We start from the raw sequence: 13,638 nt of genomic DNA, 5'->3' as shown, positions 1-13,638 counted from the left end.
AGTGCCCAAGCAGTAGCCTAATAGGACCCATACCTTCACCTCCCTCCATCAATAATACAGCAGGAAGATCCTTATCCATTCCTAATTCTCTCCTACAGCATAAATTAGTGAAGCCCAACAAAGTTAATATTAACTGAGGTAATTAAGAAAATAAAATTGCAAATCATGTAATAATTATGTAGCTTTTCTTGTGACTTAAATTTCAAAGGGGTAATTACACTAACCTCCCTTGTATGATTGACATCCAACCAGGTCACATGGAACCACACAATCAGCATATGCAGATATATTATCCAAAAACAAATACATGTATAATGTTCTACGTATAACATTTCCTTGTAGAGAGAACACCGATGAAGCAATTATATGTTGTAGTCTATGCTTGCAATCCATAAACAAACAAATTATCAGTTGACTATATTCTGTAATGTTTGAGAAGCGAAGCCAAAAAGTAACAAAAGTTTACCATATCAATTGTCAATGGACTGTCCAAATATTTTCATGCCAATATCTTCACCCAACCCGACATGGTTGCAGAAAAAGGAGAATCCCTAAATTGCAGTTAGCCATATATGGTAAGCAAGACAGTAATTATAACTTGCTAGTTGCTATCTCACTATAAAGGTATGATTTAGCACTACAGAGAGGCCGTGAATTTTAAAACTTATTATGTGCTGCAATTATCCATCTCCTAAATCTAACAGATAGCTGCAACTAGAGAGTGACAAGAAAATGAAAACCGCGAGATCACCCTCAATCTTTGCCACTTGAACATGAATACCATCCACGATCTCCTTCAAAGGAGACATAGTCGGGTACTTGGCTTCCTCCCAAACAAACACGGATCCATCATAAAGACTGAATTTTAGCCCAAAAAAAAGAAGAAGAAAAACACAACTCAAGCAAGAACACACAGTGATCACAGATTCCAACTACTGAATGAAAAAAAATTGACCCTGGGGAGCCTTGGAAGGATACGAAACTAGATTTGTGTTGATTTTTGGATGAAAATCACTGGGGAAATGAAAAATAGAGCGCGGATGTTATGGTCGAAATTGACCCTGCTTTATGCTACTTCACATCTACCACATTTTGAAACTTTCTGCACAAAAGTTTCGACTGCACAAAAGTTCCAGCAGCTCCAGTATCTAAATATATACATGGGGCTTCTTGTTCCAGCAGCTCCCACAACTCAAAATCAGGGTAACTATCAAATAAATAAATAAAAACAAGAAAAAGTTCAAACGGGTATGCAGCAAAATCTGAACAGACACCATACAGACCAAATAAGACATAAATCAAAACATTTTCAATTGGATTTGCAGCTTCAAGTGGCTTTTATCTAACTGGAGATCGGCATCGATAAAAAATCACCTGCTAGACAGTGGTGGAGCCACGAAAAAAAATCAGATAGTGCCAAAAAAAATAATTAATACATAAAGTGAGTAAAAAAAAAACCCAAGGCGTGAGAGAGGCCAGGGAGACAGATAGCTAAGGTGATTTGGCAATAAATCTGGATAAAACAATTTGTAGCTAATGTTACCTTCACATTAAAAGATGTTGATAAGTGATAGCTTTTCCAGTAGCTCAACTCAAGATTATGGTTATTATTTGTTAGTTTATTATGCATATAAATATCATACACACAATATTTATGTTTGAAAGCAAGGCTTCATCAACAAGTCTGTATAAACATACAAAATCTCCCCAAATCCCTTATGTTAAACTAGTCTCAAATCAACAAATAACTCATTAGTATATAACAGAGAAACTGGAGTCAGATCTGTGTATTCATTAGCTCTTCATACACCTCATCAGCCTTCAACCACACTTAGAAAGCTTGATGATCTAGGAAGATGCAAAATGTAATGACTACACTTACACCGTTCAATTTTTTTTAGTACAATATGCATATACTTTATACTTCAAACAGAAAGGTAACCAGAAAAGCTAAAAAAAATAAACAAAATAAGAAATCACGTCCTCAGCTTCAAACCTCTTTTTATGAATAACTCCAACTATATTTCAGAACTAAAAAAAAACACGACATCTAGAATAAAATCAAACCCCAATTTGAACACAAAACAAAAAGGGAACCTTCTTGGAATAGAGGCAGGGGACAGAGGGACCAGAAGAAGCGCAATCAAAGGTAAGGTTGCTTCCTGGAGGCTTTTCTTTGAAACTCAAAAGAACTCTGCGCGCAAAACCAATGTCCATTGCAATGTTGAGTCTCTTCGCTGCTCCAATCCCTGCCCATTTCAAATAATGAACAAAAGATTCAAACTTTAAGGTACACTAGAACAAAGCAATTGTAATATCATCAATCAGACCAATCAGGAACTCAATATGTGCCCTTTATACACAACCATGGATGCATATAGAAAGAGAGAGATTGGGGCTTACGTTTAGTGTCCTAAAGCGCGAAAGTGGAGCTTCCTGAAATAGAGAGATGGCGAGGAACAACAAGAGAGTAGAAGAAACAATGGTGAATTTGCAGAATTTATAGCTTTCGCTCTGTGTCTTTCCTCTTCTCTCCTATATTTGAAAGGCATTATGTATTGTGTTTTTTTTTTTTTTAATATTAAACACTTTCTGAGTCCAAATCATTCCCCGCATCTTCGGGAAGAGATCTTCGACGAGCTCACTAACGTCGAGGTTCGAGAAAGCCAGTGCCCATGAAATTTCTCTTGTTTACCCTCTACCACGATTATAGTGGAATGTGGTCTCAACATAGCTCCGCCGCTGACTGCTAGATTACATCAATGAGCAGGAGAGAAAGAGCAATAAGGAAACCAAATATTACCGTTGGGGGTGACATATGGTACGAGGGGAGTGCATCTCTCTCTCATGTGAAAAAGTGTGGTCATGTGGTTGATCACAATCACTTATTGATGAAGAAATAAGAGAGAGAAAATTATATAATTTTAAATAACATGACCACATGAACTTTTTCACATGAAAGGATCCACTCTCCCTGATAGGAGAGACGTTGGGGGTGACATATGGTACGAGAGACTCACTTGTAGGCTCAGATTCTTTTAAAATAATTATAACCGGGTGTTTTCGTATATTCAAAAAAAAATTCATCAATATTTTACCATCAACTAAAATAGATTTTGTAAATTTAAATAATATTTTGGTCAATCAAATATTTTTTTTTAACTTTTCTATCAAACTCATTTTCTTACTATATTCTTAATAATTATATTTTTCTAATAAAAACAAATTTCTCCTGTGTCAAACATCTTCTTATAATGTGGCTGCGTGGGGCTTATAGTATAAAATTAAATAATGAGCAAAACGTTTTTTTGGGATTAAAGGGAAAAAAAATTTGCTGTTTAAATAATGTGGTAAATTGACGATAATTTTGTAATTTTAGCATCAATTTTTTTTATATAAATTTTAGCATCATTTTAACAAATGTGGTTAAGCCATTTGTTAAATAAAGCGAGTGTGATTGCAGACCGCATTTGGGAGTGATATTGACATACGAAAATAAAAGATTTTATAAGAGTTATGTTGTAGGAAAAATGCTTGTGTCATGTTATAGAAATTTATTTTTCGTGCTTTAGTTTTTTTTTTTTTTTACTTCAAAAAATGCAGGCCCCACAAAATATTATATGAGTATGAAACTTTTTTGTGTCATATTGCATGATGAATGCAAATCTCGTAAACAAATCATGCAATATGATGGATAATTGCATGATGAATTGCAATATGATCACAATTTTCCACCATTAGGTCCAAGATCAATATCAGTTGGAATTTTCGTAGAGATGGATGGACCGTGATTAATAGAGATAGCTCCAGCTCCCACAATGGTTTGGGAACTTCTTGTTGAGGTGTCTTACGGAACAGCCAAGGTAATGCTTCGATGGCGGAGCTCAAAGGTATGCTTCTTGGTCTGGAAGTAGAATGGGAAAGAGGCTTCGGAAGAATCTGGCTCGAGGGGGACTCAACTTCAGCCATAGAGTTGATCAGGTCTGCGTGCCAAAATCACCAATCTTTTTTCACATTAATTTCGAGGATCCAAACTCTTATTAGCAAGGACTGGATATTGCAAATTTCTCACACACAAAGAAGGTAATATGGTAGCAAATTGGCTAGCTTCTAGTGCTGTCTTCCAAGCTTAGGACATAGAGATTCTAATACAAATAAAACACATCAAGTGAGGGGGAGGACAATCATGCAGTAACTGACAACATTGCCGAAGGAAGAACAAGAAGGGTGATAAGAAAACCCAAAAGGTTCATGTGATACGAAGTGTAATTCGTATGGGCAAAGTAGTCATATTAGTGATTGTTAGTTGAGTAGTTAGAGTGACCCACATTGGGTTAGGAACAAAACATGTATAAATAGGATCTCTTGTAACCGTAATGGGTATGAATTTTGTCATTGAAATAAACTGTCTCTTTCTCATCTCATTCTTCTTGAATTCTCTATCTCTCTTCTCTGTTTTCTTCCTCAACTGTGTTAGGATAGGTTTTTCCTATCAATTGGCGCTTTCATCGAGCTGAACATGGCCCCTGACACTAGATCACGATCGTTTGATGACTGCTTGGATCACACACAAGCAGAAATCGAGGTTTTGAAGGAACAAATGACAAAGAAATTTCAGGAGATTGCATGCTAGCTTGATGCTATCTTTGATAATCATCGAGACGTCACTGCAACTTCGAGTATGTCACCTAATTCCTCTGCCCAGAAAGATAATCAAGCAGCACGAAATGTTCGTCTCAAGGTACCCAAATTTGATGGTTCATGCGATCCTTAGGGTTGGATCTTCAAGATTGAACAATTCTTTGAATTTTACAACATTGATGTGGAACAGAAGCTTCAAATCGCTCCAATTTATTTTGATGGCAAAGCTCTGGCCTGGTATCAATGGGTACGCAAGAACACCAATATTGCTTCGTGGGAATACTTTATTCAAGCATTACAGGTGCGTTTTGGTCCCTCGGAATTGGAAGACTATCAAGGACAGCTTTCCAAACTCATACAGAAAGGATCTGTCCTAGAATATCAAGAGGAATTTGAAACTCTCTCAAATAAGGTAAACGGTTTATCTGAATCATTTTTGCTCAATTGTTTTGTATCAGGGTTGAAACCAATAATTCAACAAGAAGTAGCCTCATTCCGTCCATCTTCAATGACTAGAGCAATTTCACTAGCTAAGATCCAAGAAGCAAAGCTATCCTTAAAAGAGGTACCATCTAAACCACAATCTTCTTGTCCACCTAAACTGCATTCCCCTTATCCACCCTTACTTCCTACACCCAAAACTTCATCCACTCAATTTACCCCAAAACCCATTTCTACTGCCAACCCCAATTATCAACCAAAACCATGGACCCAGAAAATAACCCAGAGCCAAATGCAAGAACGTAGAGAAAAAAACCTTTGTTTCACATGTGGTGAGAAGTATTTCTTTGGCCATAAGTGCAAAGCTTCGGTCCATATTTTAATTGTACCAGATGAAGAGAATTCTCAACTCTCTGATGATCCTACGACAGAGGAACCCCACTTTAATGATTGCACTCCAACTGATTGCAGTGAATCAGTGACACCACAAATTAGCCTCCATGCCTTATCTGGAGTTATGATACCTCAAACATTACGGTTTACTAGCTACATTGGCAAATCAGAAATGAGTCTGCTAGTGGATGGTGGCAGCACTCACAACTTCTTACAACCCAAAGTTGTAGCAGCTCTCAACTTACCAATGTCCTCTGATCAGCAATTTGATGTTATGGTGGGCAATGGCCAAATCCTCAAATGTGAAGGTTTTTGCCAAGTTGTCCCTGTTCAGATACAACAACATATTTTCCTAGTGTATTTTTATGTTCTTCCCATACAAGGTGAAGACATGGTCGTGGGAGTCCAATGGCTTCAAATGCTGGGACCTGTGGTATTGGATTATAGCAAACTCACCATGGAGTTTGCATAGGCAGGAAACACAATTAAGCTACAAGGTGATAAGCATACAGGTCTTATTTCCTTAAATCAGTTTCGGAAATTACAGCACAAGGACCAGGTAGCTTGTCTGTTTCAACTTACACTGTTGGATTCAGTTATTTCAGCACCTCCACCTGATAATTGTTCAGAAGTCCAACTTATACTCTCAGAATTTGAGGAGTTATTCCTTGAACCAAAAGAACTTCCACCCCACAGAATACTAGATCATGAGATTCACCTCCAACCACAAGCTTCACCAATTAATGTGAGGCCATATCGATATCCTCACAATCAAAAGGCTGAAATTGGGAAACAAATACAACAGATGCTAGATTTGGGGTTCATAAGGCTAAGCACCAGCCTTTTTTCATCACCTATGCTATTGGTCAAAAAAAAGATGGGTCTTGGAGGTTCTGCATTGATTATAGAGCTTTGAATACTATCATCATCAAAGACCGTTTTCCTATTCCAACTACAGATGAGTTGATGGACGAGTTAGGTGGCTCACAATATTTTTCAAAGCTGGATTTACGGGCTGGATATCACCAAATTCGTGTTCACCCATTTGATGTGCACAAGGCAGCTTTTCGTACTCATCAAGGTCACTATGAATTTTTCGTAATGCCTTTTGGCTTAACCAATGCTCCCTCTACATTACAAGCAACCATGAATCTGATTTTGCAGCCTTTTCTTCGCAAATTTGTAGCTGTATTCTTTGATGATATTTTAATATACAGCCCAACATTAGAGCTGCATTTACAGCACCTTCGATTGGTCCTCACCACTCTACAGCAGCATAAGTTCTTCATCAAGAGGAGTAAATGTTCTTTTGCACAACAAGAGGTGGACTACCTAGGCCATGTGGTGACTATAGATGGCCTTCGGATGGACCCTACTAAAATATAGGTTATGTTGGATTGGCCTGTCCCAAAGAACCTCAAGGAATTAAGAGGATTTCTAGGCTTAACAGGCTACTACAGAAGATTTGTTTGTAATTATGCAGCCATTGCAACTTCTCTTACTGAATTGTTGAAAAGGGATGCCTTTCTTTGGAGTGTTGCAGCTCAACAAGCTTTTGAAAAGCTCAAAGTTGCAATGACAACAACACCTGTATTGCTTCTGCCCGATTTTCAGAAAGAATTCACTGTTGAAACTGATGCTTCTGACTTGGCAGTGGGTGCAGTTCTTCTTCAACAAGAGCACCTGATAGCATATTTCAGTAAAAAATTGGCTTTGAGGATTCAAAAGGCTTCTGCGTATGTTAGGGAGCTTTATGCAATTACGGAAGCAGTGAAAAAGTGGAGACAATATCTGTTAGGAAGAAGATTCACCATAAGAACCGACCAGAAAAGTTTGAGAGGTCTTTTGGATCAGGTGATACAAACACCTGAGCAACAATCTTACTTGACCAAGCTACTGGGATTTGAATATTCCATTGTGTATAAGCCAGGGAAGGACAATCAACCCGCGATGCCTTATCTAGGTACCCTGTTCTCATGTCTCTCATGGCTGCTGCAGCAGTCCAAGTTGAGTTACTTGACACTTTAAGACGAGAGAATCATTCTTCTTCCTTCTTTCAACAGATTTATAAGAGCAGTGCAGAAGATCCTAGTTCTAATGCACATTATAAGGCACATGATGGCTTGCTGTTTTATAAAAGGAAGCTGTCATTGGATCCTTCTTCTCCACTGGTTCAACAGGTTTTACACGAAAATCACTCAACCTTCATGAGTGGTCATACGGGCATACAAAAGACAATGGCCAGGGTCTCTGCTAGTTTCAGTTGGCCCAATTGGAGAGCTGCTGTTAAGACATTTGTTAGCTCTTGCATAATATGTCAGCAAGTTAAATATCAAACCCAAGCACCTGCTGGGTTGTTGCAACCAATTTCAATCCCTAGCAAGATATGGGAAGATTTATCCATGGATTTTATAGTGGGCTTACCTGTTTCACATGGCTTCACTACTATTCTTGTAGTTGTTGACAGATTATCCAAGCAAGCTCACTTTGGTCCTCTACCCCAGAAGTACACAGCAGCAAAGGTAGCTAACCTTTTTGCCACTATGATCTGTAAACTTCTTGGTATCCCAAGGTCTATCATCACAGACAGGGACTCCATCTTCCTCAGGAGATTCTGGGTTGAATTGTTTGAGCAAAGTGGCACCCACTTAAGAAGAACTACAGCCTACCACCCTCAATCAGATGGCCAGTCAGAGGTTGTGAATCGTGTCCTTGAACAATACTTAAGATGCTTTGTTGCAGATTTTCCTAAGAGGTGGTCGAAGATACTGCATTGGGCTGAGTATTGCTATAATACTTCTTACCATTTTGCAGCTGGGATGACCCCTTTCAAGGCAGTTTTTGGTCGTGATCCCCCTTCCATCCTAGATTATGTGTCATCTGATACAAGATTAGAAGAAGTAAATACTGCTCTAATGGATAGACAAGCTATCTTACAGCAACTACTGGAGAATTTAATCAAGGCTCAGCAGGCTATGAAGGAGCGAGCTGATCGCAAGAGGAGGGATGTTCAATACAAGGTTGGAAACTTAGTTTGGGTTCACTTACAACCCTACAGGAAGTCTTCAGTGGTAGAAAGAATGAGCAACAAATTATGCAGAAGATACTTCGGGCCATTTCCAATAGCAAAAAAAGTTGGTCAGGTTGCTTATAAGCTTGAGTTACCACCTAATGCAAAGATACACCATACCTTTCATGTTTCTCTTCTCAAACCATTCAAAGGAGACAACTCTATATCTCCATTACCCCTGCCAGAGGTGTTCACTACTGGTATGCCAGTTTTAGAACCCCAGGACATTACAGACAGTAGAATCATCGCAGTGGAAGATCAGCAGCAGATAGAGATTAAAGTGCTATGGAGTGGGATGCCATAGGAGGTAGCAACATGCGAAGAATTACAAGAATTTAGAAGACAATATCCACATTTTAACCTTGAGGACAAGGTTAGTTTTAATGGGGTGGGTATTGATACGAATAAAACACATCAAAGTGAGGGGGAGGACAATCATGCAGTAACTGACAGCATTGCCGAAGGAAGAACAAGAAGGGTGAGAAGAAAACCCAAAAGGTTCATGTGATACGAAGTGTAATTGGTATGGGCAAAGTAGTCATATTAGTGATTGTTAGTTGAGTAGTTAGAGTGACCCACATTGGGTCAGGAACAAAACATGTATAAATAGGATCTCTTGTAACCGTAATGGGTATGAATTTTGTCATTGAAATAAATTGTCTCTTTCTCATCTCATTCTTCTTGAATTCTCTATCTCTCTTCCCTGTTTTCTTCCTCAACTGTGTTGGGATAAGTTTTTCCTATCAGATTCTGGTTCAGCCTCCTTAAGATTGTTGGAATCTAATTTTGAGAGATATGACAGGGGTTGCTACCCCCAGATTAGTTTATTTGTAGTTCTTGCTTCTGTTTTTTGTTTCCTTTTATTCCAAAAATAAAAATAAAAATAGAAACAACTTCTAAACAATCTCACACCGATACCTCAATTCAAATGTTTTTGAAATATGTTTTTTAAATAATAATATATTAATTTTTTTTGCCAACAACTTCTACAGTAGTCTTTAGCTAGTATCAACTGAATCATTTCGCAATTATATTATTTCATTTCTATCATAAATCTGTTCAAAAATTTATCAAACGAATTGCAATAACTAATTAAAAAAAATCTTAATTAAATGTGCCAACTGAGCACTTATTTTTACATAGGAAGTTATGTCAGCAAAATTTGTTATTCTTTTTAATGGCGTTAGTTGTTTGGAACAATCTGATAAATTGATGAAAAAATAATATGAAAATGAAAATTTATGTGATAGATTAGGGTGTTGTAAGGAGAGATTTGAGTAATAAAGTGGTTCTTAAGGAATTCTCAATAAGAGGTCAAGGTCGCAGAAAGGAAAGAAAAATAAAGAATGTTCAACTCTTAATAAAGAATTCACAAGTAAATATTCCAGTTAAACAAAAATTAGCTCAAAGCCAGTATTTTGTCTCTTCCCAACTTTTCAAAGTCAAAGTACCATATATTCTTTATGTCTTACGTGGCTTTGGAAGAAGGACATAGATATAGGAAGAAAGATTTTGCAGAAGACTAAACACAATTTATCATGTCACAAATAAACAAGTCCATATTATTCATAGAAACAACTTCTAAGCAATCTCACACCGATCCCTCAATTCAAATGTTTATGACTGGCAAGAAATGAAAGCAACATGATAGTTGAGTACACATAAGGACCATAATTATCACCGAAAAGATATATAAAGGTTGTTTGTTTTAATTAGTTGTAATCAGGATTAGCCAAAAGAAATTCCTCGATACCCTTGGCGATCCCAGCAGACCTTTCCTTGTTACCCTTAACAAACTCTTCTGTGAGTTGAGCATCACCTTTGGTGTAGTATTTGGTGGTGGATTTGACTATGGTTCCACCATCAGGGCTTGGCACCAATTTGTACTCATTAGAGATCTTCTCCACTGATTCTGACAGAGCACTGCCTTCAATTACGCTGTGATTGTACACATAGTTTTCTACATCACGCGCATCTACCTTTTGCTTCACATATCCTAATCCTATATAAACATGACATAAAATGAATTAATTAACATGAGTGACCTAAGGGTTTTTTTATTGATGAGAGTGACAATAGTGACCATATTGATAATAGTGACGATATCGACAGTGACCTTGATACGGAGCTGGAGCTTCTAACTATGATGAATGTGCTACCTATGGATATGATGCCGGAAATAGACCGATTTTATCTCACCCTTCAATTCGAATTAGCAAAAGCAATGTCTCCTTGCATAATATGGATTCCGAACATTATATATATATATATATATATATATATATATATATATATATAGGGTTTTACTTCTCTCATGTTGTATGAGAGAAGCTATCTCATGTTGTGAGATAAATTAAGTGGGACCCATCAATTTTAAAAAATAGAAAAAAGAAAGAAAAAAGAGGCACGTCTTTTTATGTGAGTGTAAAATGAGATAGGACTCTTATGTAGCATAAGAGTATAATTTCCCATATATATATATATATATATATAAATATATAGGGGCAGGATCATCTTACACCGGTGTAAGAATAATATGTCTTACATCAAATCTTAACCATTGATTTTCTGCATCTAACGGTTAACATTTATTAAGTCTTACTCATTAATTAATTTTTAATTCCCAATAAATCTCAACAGTTAGATGCACGAAAATCAACGGTTAAGATTTGGTGTAAGATTTATTATTCTTACACCAGTGTAAGTTGATCCTATCCCATATATATATATATATATATATATATATATATATATATATATATATAAGGGTAGGATATTCTTACACCGGTGTAAGAGTTAGAAGTCTTACACTCAATCTTGACCATTGATCCACTTGTATCCAATGGCTCACATTACTAAAAAATTTGAGCCTTTAGATATAAGTGGGATCAACGGACAAGACTGAGAGTGTAACTTACACTGGTGTAAAATGATCCTGACCTATATATATATGTATATATATATGTATATATATATATATATATATATATATATTAATTGACTAATTGTTCCATGTAAAGTTAAATTTAATTAATTTATTATACCTTCAGCAAGAGTAAGCTTCTTAATTGATCCTGGCCCTCCATCTCCTTCAATGAGTTCCTCACTCTGAATAAAGTTTGGTAAAGCTTTTGGGAAGACATTGCTAGAATCCAGGAAAATGGCTTTGTATAGTCTTGCAGGAGCGATGGGAGAAACGTGCTCGGCTTCATAAGTGAAAACACCCATGATAGAAATGACTAATAATGCAAGAAGTGATCGACGAGAGGAAGAAAATAGCAAGTTGCTTTGTGACGTGTGAGTGTGAGTTTGAGTTTATGGATTGTGAATATGGTATTTTATATAAGCGTTGCAGGTTGATGGGAAGCTCCCCTACCTCATTACGGATAAGTTCAATTACTTTGACATTTTCTTATTAACTAATTTTCTCAAATAGTACATTAATTAATGAAGCAATCAACTCAAATGAGACGACGACTTTAGAAGGAACCATCCTTCTGGATGACATGTCAAGTTATTTAACGCTTTATTTATCAAAGAATCAAAATTCATAGAAAATATTGGCGTATAGTATATTGCAGTATGATCACATAAAAAATAGCAAAATAATAGCATGTAAGTTAAACTTAATTTTTAAAGCAAAATAATAGCAGCTTACTACTTAAAACGTGGCTACTCCCATGTGAAACCAAGACTTCTGAATGGTCTATGATCCATCAATTGCGATTTCCTTTTTATGTACATTGAATTTGCACCAAGCAATGGACACATAAAAAAAGTCATGGTTTCTAGTCATTGTAGCAGCCGGCAAACGCAATAAAATAAGTTTATGTGCTGATGTTTAACCCATTTTAACAGTGAAAATTATATATATATGTTATAAAAAAAAACAATTATATATATATATATATATATATGCACGCGCGCATATATCAATTTATGAAATTGTTAAAATATACCTTGTTAATTTTGTAATCAACAATTATATAATTTTATACTTTACTTTCTAAATTGCACCCTTCATTTTAGAGGAGTCAAATATGAAGAATAGTATAAATCAAAATGGTGTATAATGCACAAAATAAAGTTTGTTAAAAAGCTCCCGAAACTCGGGACGTTTGGTTGAGGAGAAATTTTTTGAATACTAAGGAAATATAATTACTAGGAAAATGGTTAGAAAGTGAGTTTGGTAGAAAAATATAAAAAAAGTTGTTTGGTTGAAAAGAAATTTACCGAAAAAATTAGGTAAATTTTATAAAATCTATGTTTGGTTTAAGATAAAATATTGATGGGAAAATAAATTACAATTACCAAAATAACCCTGTTTTTAAAAAAAAATTGAATCACTAATGCTACCCTTTACCTTTATTGAGGGTATATTTGTCGTCTTTGAGTGCCATCTCGATGTCTCCATTTAACCCTATGTCTCCATTTAGCTAGGCAACCTCCAATACCACATCCAAAATGAAAATATTGAGCCATCTATTTGGGTTCAATTGACATGCAAAATGAAATGCTAGGGAAGTAATTTTGGTAGGTAAATATTGAAAACTCCTCAACCAAACTTGGTCAAATACAATTCCACTTCTTCAATGCCTATCTATCTCATGAGATTCCACCAACCAAACACAACCTTAAAAAAAAAAACCTCCACAAACTTTCTAAATTAATACTCTTTCTAGGCTCTAGCTCAAATCTTCAAGATGGGATTTATTCGGTTGCTATCTAGATTCCTTTAACCTGTAGAGCTTCACATGTTACAAGTCTTGTCCTTCTTTTTGATCGCTGATGTGATATTTAAGGTTTGATAATATAAATTTATACTATGTATTTGATATTTTTAATTGTTTTATGTGACTATCATATAGTATAAAGCTTATATAATAAAATCTTTTAATACATCAAAATTATGTATAACTTTTTTTTGGGGTAAAGAAATGAATGATGTATAACTTAATTAAGACTGATAGGGTTGGATTAGATCTGATAAGGAGGTGATGTATTAACATCATCAACCAGTACAATTCTCAATAATTGATATATTATTTTAATACTAATATATTAAAATAACAAATAATTTTTCAATATATTAA

General features: G+C 35.8%; 1 protein-coding gene across 1 annotated transcript; it reads right to left on the bottom strand.

Annotated features, from left to right (window-relative positions):
* Window positions 1-10,176: 10,176 nt before the first annotated feature.
* On the bottom strand, window positions 10,177-11,776 carry LOC133290725 (major strawberry allergen Fra a 1.07-like). Its single transcript, XM_061488861.1, has 2 exons — window positions 11,590-11,776; window positions 10,177-10,547 (listed from the first exon to the last, which is right to left on the bottom strand). The coding sequence occupies exons 1-2, from the start codon at window positions 11,771-11,773 to the stop codon at window positions 10,258-10,260; spliced, it is 474 nt and encodes a 157-aa protein (XP_061344845.1). The 5' UTR covers window positions 11,774-11,776; the 3' UTR covers window positions 10,177-10,257.
* Between the last annotated feature and the right edge of the window lie 1,862 nt (window positions 11,777-13,638).

This window comes from Gastrolobium bilobum, unplaced genomic scaffold, assembly GCF_033153095.1.
Source record: "Gastrolobium bilobum isolate Gb01-03AN ecotype WA unplaced genomic scaffold, APGP_CSIRO_Gbil_v1 utg5903, whole genome shotgun sequence".
Taxonomy (NCBI): domain Eukaryota; kingdom Viridiplantae; phylum Streptophyta; class Magnoliopsida; order Fabales; family Fabaceae; genus Gastrolobium; species Gastrolobium bilobum.
This window is presented reverse-complemented; position numbering and strand designations above follow the sequence as displayed.